The 9,238-nt window shown below is 42.5% G+C and overlaps 1 protein-coding gene across 4 annotated transcripts in view; it reads left to right on the top strand.

Moving 5' to 3' along the window:
- Nucleotides 1-7,992: 7,992 nt before the first annotated feature.
- The window catches only part of DIAPH2 (diaphanous related formin 2), a 1,032,498-nt gene continuing 1,031,252 nt past the window's right edge, over nt 7,993-9,238 (top strand). For 3 of the 4 annotated variants that reach the window (XM_040467675.1, XM_040467674.1, XM_040467672.1), the window contains exon 1: nt 7,993-8,368. In XM_040467675.1, coding sequence (XP_040323609.1) covers nt 8,237-8,368 — 132 coding nt within the window. In that variant the 5' untranslated portion in view covers nt 7,993-8,236. The remainder of the gene's footprint in view (nt 8,369-9,238) is intronic. The other variant, XM_040467676.1, reaches the window with a different exon arrangement.

Below are 9,238 nucleotides of genomic sequence, written 5' to 3'. Positions count from 1 at the left end.
TCTGATCCACATAATTTAGCAAGCAAATTAAAAGTTTTTACCTCACTGTTTATTACTACACCTATATCTTAGTAACTTATAGACTGGACAATTACCATTCATGATCTATTAAACCACTCTTGAAAATCGCATTGGGGCTTTGGGACTCCGGTTAACAAGGAAGTCTCTTCTTTGTTACAAGCATATTTTCTATATAAAATTCAAAGTGTTTTTCAGTATAGTGTATAAAACCATAGGTGGCATGAATCTGGGTATTCTAAGTCTCTGTTAGTTTCAACACTTTCCCCCAAAAGGAGAATTTGGCACAATAGTCCTTCAGACTAATTTTTGTGGGGCTATGTTTTAGCTGCCTGTTTTCTTGCCCCAATCCCTGTAATCATCACAACTGAACACATTAACCTTTATTTCAGGTAAGTGACCATTATTGGTCATTATTTTTTCCAGGCCTTTTCTTGTCGTCTATTTTCCTCCACTGGGACCAATCTTGTTCCTAGTCAGAAAGGATTTAAGGAGGAGTATTTCAATAGTTTGGTGGCTTAGCATCAAGTAGACCTATGGCTTCTGGTCCTACTGTGATCTCACAAACCAGTTAAAGAAACTGGGTGTCTTGGTTGCCATCTTTTTTCACCTGTGTCTGCCTGTCTTTGTGGATTTGATCTGTTATGCCTTTTCCTTTAGGCCTGATATCCTGTCTTGTGTAGCAGACCTCTTAAGAGATTACTAATTTGTTTCTTAACCCCAATCCTCATCAGTGGATTCCTGCTATGTACTGATTATCTGCCTATGGCCTGCCACGAGACTGGATTCTATTCTCTGCCTGCCTGCAGAACATCTATTGCTGGATTTCCAGAGTCTAGCTGTCTGACTGCTAACTGCCTATTGTTACACAATCCTTCTACATTACCAGCCTCAGAGACTCTTCCTGTTGGTGACTACAGGAAGCTTCTTAGCTTTCCTGTTCTGCCATAATTAGTCTCTAGTTTTTGGGTACCAGGCTCCTTGGTATGGCTCTGCCAATGACAAGTAACTTGAGATACTATATCCTAGTTTACTACTAGGTTTTTATTTCCTTGGGCCAACATTTTAGTAATTCCTGTCTACTCTTTTTTTCCTTTGTTTTCTGCATATAATCTGTGGATAGAAATAGTTTGTTCCTTTATTATTTGTTTATTTAAATTATAGTTAACATACATTGCAATATTAGTTTCGGGTGTGCAATACAGTGATTAACACTTCCACACAACACCTAGTGCTCATTACAACAAGTACACTCCTTAATCCCCATGGCCTGTTTAACCCATGCCTCCACCCACCTCCCATCTGGTAACCGTTCTTTACAGTTAACAGTCTGTTTCTTGGTTTGACTGTCTCTATTTTTACCCCTTTGCTCGTTTGTTTCTTAGATTTCACATAGGAGTGAAATCATATGGTATTGTGTTTTTCTCTGACTTATTTCATCAAAATAAAAAGCTTCTGAACAGTGAAGGAAACAATCAACAAAACTAAAGGGCAAACCTACAGAATGGGAGATGATATTTGCAAATGACATATCTTATAAAGTGTTAGTATCAAAAATATATAAAGAATTTATGAAACTCAACACCCATTGTGAGTCAAGCCCCATGTGTGGCTTGGAGTTTACTTAAAATAAAAAAAAAAATTTTAAAAAGCCTCAACACCCAAAAAATGAATAATCCTGTTAAAAATGGGTATAAGACATGAATAGACATTTTTCCAAAGAAGATATCCAGATGGTCAACAGATACATGAAAAGATACTCAATATCACTGATCAACAGGGTAATACAAATCAAAAGTACAATGAGATATCACCTCACACCTGTCAGAATGGCTAAAATCAACAATACAGGAAACAATAGGTGTTGGTGAGGATGCAGACAAAGGGGAACCCTCTCATACTGTTGGTGGGAATGCAAACTGGTGCAGCCACTCTGGAAAACAGTATGGAGCTTTGTCAAAGAGCTAAAAATAGAACTACCCTACAATACAGCAATTGTCCTACTAGGTATTTACCCAAAGAATACAAAAATAACTAACATGAACCCCAATGTTTATAGGAGCATTATCTACAATAGCCAAATTATGGAAACAGCCAAATGTCCATAGATTGAGGAATGTATAAAAAAGATATGGTACACACACACACACAATGGAGAATTACTCAGCCACAAAACAGAATGAATTCTTGCCATTTGAATTGACATGGATAGAACTAGGGGGTATTATGCTAAGTTCGTTTCTTTAAATGTCTGTTGGATTCATTCCATCCTCTTCATTACCTCTGGGGCCATTCTAGTTCCAATCTTAACGACTTAATCAGGCAAGACTTTATTTCCTCCTAGAGTTCAGCAGTGGTGCCTCAAGGGTTGCCTCAGAGAATGAGAGAGAAGCCAAGTGATTATGAGCAGGGCTATAGTCTTCACTCCTATGTTGTCTTCAAACAGGTCAACAAGTTTTGTATCTGCTGCATATATTGGGGTTATGTGAAGAGTTTTATTTAGAAAAAAAATCCTGTACTGAAGGAAAAATTGGCTTGAAAATCAGTTTTCAAAGTTATTCTGCATGCCACTGACAGACCAGCTCCTTTCCTTCTTTATTTTATGACATTCCTGCTAAATATCTTTATCAGCTACTGCCATTAGGTCTTACATACAAATCTGGGAAAATGCTATGGGGATAACCATGTTTCCTAGTATTATTCAACATCTATGTTCTCACCATTCTACTCAAGCCCCACTGGCCCCTCAACATTAGTGGTCAGTATTGTTTCCAGACCATTCTATATGTTGTCTTTTCCTTACTTCCTTTCTTTGCCTTGCCTGTTCAAGTCTTATTTCTGCTTTATACCTTGGCAGCTCAAGTTCTACCGCCTTCTTGAAAACTTCATCTATTCTAGGCCCAACCAATATCACCCCTTTGCCATGTTATGTTGTATTTAGAGTCAGTACCTGCAAGTTAGGCAGCTAGTTTTCTCTTACTGTTTCACAAATTTGTTATTTGTTTTCTCAAGTAGATTTTATAGCTATTAATGGCAGAGATTTTATATGTTAGAGTCTATTTCATTACAAGCACTTGTAGTACCATTAATAGCACATTAGTGACTGGGAAATAGGAGAATTCTATCAAAATAAGGTGGAACTCCAGTTGGTTCACATTTAAATTTTCTTAGCACTTTAAGTTTTGAAGTGATGAGGAACAAGCTTTCTCATAATTAAACAGAAGTCTCAGCAATTATATGAAGACTTTAAGAAAAAAGGAAGAATCTTGCACAAGACTCCACCCCTTTAGTGTGACTGGTTTAGTGGCTTCAACAACCTCTAAGTTTCTCACATTAAAACTATGTTGTGAAGCTGTGACTGATAATGAAGCTGTGAAGACATTTAATCACATATTTAAAAAAAATTGGGTACTCTTCAATTAGATTTTTAATTCTGATGAAAATAGCATGTACTAAAAGTGAATGGCCTTGAGGATCCACATCAGGAAGGAGGAAGTGTGAAGGCTACCAAACATTGAGGGTTGTGATGCTGGAGCAAATGCCAGTGGAGATTTAACCTTTTTAGTGTTTTTATTAGAATGGTTATTATTTTTATTAGTGCTCTAATTATAAAGTTGCACTGGATTTAAGTGATATTCCCTAAACCATGTTTCTCCAGGAGGCCTGTTCTTTTTATTGGGCAAATCTACAGAACAGGAGATTCTTCAGGAATACATATATGACATGGTAGCAGAATGTCTGGTACTTTTTTTTTTTCGGCACAACATCTATTTTGGTGTTGGCACACAGTATATGCTTAATAAATACTTGTTGACTCTCAGGATAACTTCATATCACAAATGTTTTGGTTATTTCTTATTTTTGTCTAATCCATGTTTCCTTTCATTTCTCTATTAATGACCCATATTTTTTAGAAGAGAATATTCAGCAAAAGGGAGACACGGAAAGCAAGGGGGATACTATGAGGCTCATCAGAAACCTCTGGAGTAACAAATGACTTTAAGATCAATTTGAAGAAAGACAGAACTTAGCAGCCCTTTATTTATCTTTCTTTTCTCCCAGGGCTCTCTTTTTAATGTTAACTGGGTGCTAACCTCATGAGAAGCCAGAGGGAGAGATAAGAGGTCAGTAGGCCTAACATATACTTTTGATATCCCAACTGACATTAGTAGCCTCCTCCTTTTTTTTTTAATGTTTATTTATTTTTGATAGAGAGAGAGAGAGAGAGAGAGAGAGAGAGAGAGAGAGAGACAGAGCATGAGCGGGGGAGGGGCAGAGAGAGGGAGACACAGAATCCAAAGCAGGCTCCAGGCTTTGAGCTGTCAGTACAGAGCCCGACATCGGGCTCGAACTCACAGACCACGAGATCATGACCTGAGCCGAAGTCGGAGGCTCAACCGACTGAGCCACCCAGGTACCCCAGTAGCCTCCTCCTTTTGTCAACATGATAGAAAAGATGTCTCTCCACCAACCAAGCTATCTGTGTGTCCCAAGAAGGTAAAGATAAAGGAATGTAGGTGCAATGAGATCAGCCCTAAGACTACACTTGGTGAAGTGCCTGGTTCATAGTCAGTAAACAAATCCTTGCAGGACAGCAGTGGTATCTTTCATATGTTAGCTTCCAAGAGAAACACAATGACCCTGATGCCAGAAGGAAGGGTGTTTGTTTAATTACTGTTTATATTAACTGAAGCACAAAAAACAAACATCAAGAATTAAGACGTGGCTGAGATAATCACAGTAAAGTCAAATGTAAGCCATATCAGTAATAGACTTTTTCATTTTTTGCAGTAAACATTATGTATCTTTTACACATACCTTTAATTGGATTTCAAATGTTAGCTTCACCTGGCCTGAGGATAGTGAAACCCAACAATATATTCAAAATAATGTCACTCCATTTTCAAGTCTATTTATACACTCCAAATAGAAGCCGTTTGTATTACAACACCTTCTCCCTTTTAAAACCACACCAATGAGACCTACAAGTCCTTTATGATCTGGAAGCTGCTTATCTGTTCTACTTCTCTTTCAACAGAAGCCCCCTCTCCCAAATGCCCCAATTTCTTTTTAGCTTTAATTTTTTTATGTTTGCTTATTTTTGTGCTCTCGCGCACATGCACAAGAGATAGAGAGAGAGAGAGAGAGAGAGAGAGAGAGAGAGAGAGAGAGAGAGAGAGAGAAAGTGAGCATGAGCATGGGAGGGCAGAGAAGGAGAGGCAGAATCCAAAGCAGGTTCTAGGCTCTGAGCTGTCAGCACAGAGGCAGACATGGGGCTTGAACCCAGGAGCTGTAGATCATGACCTGAGCCAAAGTCGGATGCTTAACCGACTGAGCCACACAGGTGCCCCTGAACACCCTCAATTTCTTAACCATAGGGTCTCTGCACATGCTATTGTCATCTCCTTTGCCTGAAATGTTCTTCACTCTTTCTTTGCCTTGTCATTGCTCAACACATTTTTTATATGCTTCCCAATACCCTGAAAGCTCTATAAGAGCAAGCCATATCTGTCTTGTTCATTATTGTACCCACAATGGCTAGCACAGTACCTAACACTTACTAGGCTGTCAACAAATACTAACTTTAATTAGACCCGTAAGACTGAGCTCAAACATCAGTCTCTTTGGGAAGGTGTCCCAGATCCCTGACATTCTGGTGATATATCTACCTCATGTACTGCATGGGCTCCCTGTTCATATCTGTTGTACTGAAGTGCAGTTCTTTAACTGTCTCTCTCTCCCAGTAGACTATGAGGTTCTTCAGGTCAGGAAGTGTCTCAACTTCATCCTTCTAACCCATGGCACTCTATATAGCACGTGGTATACTCTAAGGAGATTAATAAATACCTATGGAGCAGATTATTGAGCCACATTTGAGCTTGGAAGATTCTCACCCATATCCATCTCTTAAACAGGAATTGGATGAAAGCATCGGATAAACAGGTCATGTCTTTCTGTAGCACGCATTTTTACTCAATTTTTCAGGAGGGGAAACACTTAAGTTATTTAAACCACATACGTGTCTGTGTGCATGTGTGTATAGTAAGTCGAATTCAAAATATACATCAAATTTTAAGTAAGATAGAAACTTTGACAAAGCAAATTTACCTTAGGGTTCCTTGTCTGCCTTGTCTAGAAGCATGCATTTCCTCATCTGTGCTGTCTTTGGGTAGTTTACCACCTGCATGATTAAAAAGAAAGTTAATGACAATGACAAAGCCAGGATCAAAGCTGATTTTAGATATATAATGTTCTTTTCACTCTACTGTCCCAGTTAATTGCCTCATCACATACATAGCATGGTCAAATTTATCCTAATGCACTCTCAATAAATATGCTCATAAACAGATTCAGCAGAGCTGAAGGGGAGGGCAAAATAAGTCATAGCCTGAAGATAGCTGAATAACAGGCATTTGGACATGTTAATAGACTTAGTATCCAAATTACATTTCAGGCTTCTCTAGCATATATACTCTTATTCCGTGATGGTGGTTCATTCAAATCCTGCTCTGCCCCTATAACATTCTCAGTGTGAACAATATTTTTAGAGGACCCTGTTTAAAAAAGTTGGAAGAGGGGCGCCTGGGTGGCGCAGTCGGTTGAGCGTCCGACTTCAGCCAAGTCACGATCTCGCGGTCCGTGAGTTCGAGCCCCGCGTCGGGCTCTGGGCTGATGGCTCGGAGCCTGGAGCCTGTTTCCCATTCTGTGTCTCCCTCTCTGTCTGCCCCTCCCCCGTTCATGCTCTGTCTCTCTCTATCCCAAAAATAAATAAACGTTGAAAAAAAAATTAAAAAAAAAAAAGTTGGAAGAATATAGCCTGGGCCTCCTCCTGACAACTCAAGCACTAAAGACTAATAATGCTCACAGTACTCTGCTGTTGCTGCTGCAGCACAAAAACACCTAGCATTTGTCTCGAGATTTACATTTTATTTAATTTTTTTTAATGTTTATTTATTTTGAGACAGAGAGAGACAGAGCATGAATGAAGGAGGATATATAGAGAGAGAGGGAGACACAGAATCTGAAGCAGGCTCCAGGCTCAGAGCTGTCACCACTGAGCCCAACGCAGGGCTCCAACTCAGGAGCTGTGAGATCATGACCTGAGCCGAAGTCGGACGCTCAACCGACTGAGCCACCCAGGTGCTCCTGGAGATTTATATTTTAAACAAAGCTTTGATACACATGATCTTACTCCATACCACAGCTCTAAACCTAAATGAGTTCAGGAAACAGAAAATAGCACTCAATCCAATTGTGAGCTCTCTATATAGGTGCTTTTGTTGAAGAGCCTTATTTCCCCCCCACCCTATACCTCCAAGATTAATGAAGTGGTGGACGTCTGCTGCTTCTACTACCTAGCAGCATGGGAATAAAGGAACGACTGTATTTCTTTGGTCGCAAAGCAATCACGGCAACACAAAGCACCCACTCTTTCTACTTTGACCTATACAGTCTGTCTAGGCAATTAATCAGCACTCCACGTGGTGGTTTTCCTATAGGATGCCAGCTGTCTGGCCAATCCACCCCTCCCACAGAGCTTAGCAGGACCACACCCTGTCAAGGCCTCTGTGGGAAAGGCGCTCTGACCTACACTAGTGGAAGCTGACACTCAGGTAGAACTGCCAGTGTAACTCATACTTGAAACCTTCCGGGCCTCACTTTCCCCATCTCTAAAATGGGCTATACCTCCTTTCTCTTGACTAGTTCTCTTCCATTTCACGCTAGGCCCCGGGGAAGTGAAATCAGTGCTTAACCGCAGCTTAAAGTCCTCTCCTTTCCTCTGGATCCCATCGCTGCGCTGGGCATGCTCAGTAGCTGGGGCCCGCTCTGCACTGGGAGTAGGAAGCAGCTTTCTGTGCCCCGGCTGCAGACTGCGGGCACTTTGATGAATCACGTGTGTTGAGGCCCTCTTAAAGAGATAGGCACCTACTTTCCCTTCCACCCTAAACACCGCCCTGAGGGCGGCGGCGCCAGCGACCTTGGTAGTTGCAGCTGCTCAGGGGCAGGGCTTGCCCCAGCACCGAGTAGTGGCAAAGGCGTGTTGCGTCGGGGGTGCATGAGAGCCGGGATCCTGAAATCGGCAGCTCCCCAGGCAGACACACTCTCACACAGGAAGCGGTGATACCGAATCAGCCAGGGCAGCGGGACAACCCCCAGGGGCTTCCCCAAGTTGAGGAGAGTTGGGGTTACAGGGCATAGGTGATAGGGCCGGAGAAAGATGGAGCAGCCCGGGGCGGCGGCGTCGGGAGCGGGAGGCGGCAGCGAGGAACCCGGTGGGGGCCGGAGCAACAAGCGAAGCACAGGGAACCGAGCCGCCAACGAAGAGGAAACGAAAAACAAACCCAAATTGGTGAGTGCTCCCGCAGTCCCGCCAGCCTTGGGGACAGCAAGAGCCCCAGGAACCTCTGGCTGTTACGCACCGGGGGACCTGGGGCCCCCTCCCAAGGCTAACCGCGACCTCGCTGTGCTACTCCAAGAGCCACCAAAGGAGCGGCCACGCCACGCCGAGGCGCGGAGACGGCGTGGGGGCGGAAGAGCACCCCCTTTCCCATTTAAGCCCTTTCTCACTCTTCTCATTCCGGGAGGCAGTGCGGGAAGGAGAAAGGCCCCACCCCAACTTGGGGAGACTCCGAGTACTGGGTAGGGTCTGTTATTTGTCTAACTTGTGGGCGCGAATCTTTGCGAGATTCTGTTCCTTCCCACTTCTGTCAGTTGCTGGGTTTTGACTCTTAACGCATAGTGTCCGGGCAGGGGAACCTCTCTTCTTTTTAGTCCAAATACTTGGGAGCCCACCTAGAGACTTGCACACCAATCCCACCCTAAAGAAAAACACACAACGTAGGCTCCTAGTCTTTCTACTTTACCAGAAATCTAAGAGTCGCCTACGTGCTCTTTTTCCTGTTGCCTCTTCCATGTGCTCTCCCCAAGAAACATTTCTTTTTAAGAGCGTGGGAGTTCGAGGCTGGGTGAGGTACCAACTGTTGTGCATATAATAAGCAGTCATTACAGTACTTCCACCTAGTTGATTAAGAACGCTCAAAAGCAGTAAGCCCACCGCACAAGTTTCATCGTCCTCAAAGTGTGTGAACCAGTGGTAGAAGTCCATTTCCTGCCACTGACTTAATGTGCAGAGGAATGTAATCTATGGGGGCTGGTATTAGGTTGGGAAATACTGGAGTTTCCTCAACTCAGTTAAAAAGGTTCCTCTTTATATACATAT

Source organism: Herpailurus yagouaroundi, unplaced genomic scaffold (genome assembly GCF_014898765.1).
Source record: "Herpailurus yagouaroundi ecotype Mexico unplaced genomic scaffold, PumYag 67556, whole genome shotgun sequence".
Taxonomy (NCBI): Eukaryota; Metazoa; Chordata; class Mammalia; order Carnivora; family Felidae; genus Herpailurus; species Herpailurus yagouaroundi.
This window is presented reverse-complemented; position numbering and strand designations above follow the sequence as displayed.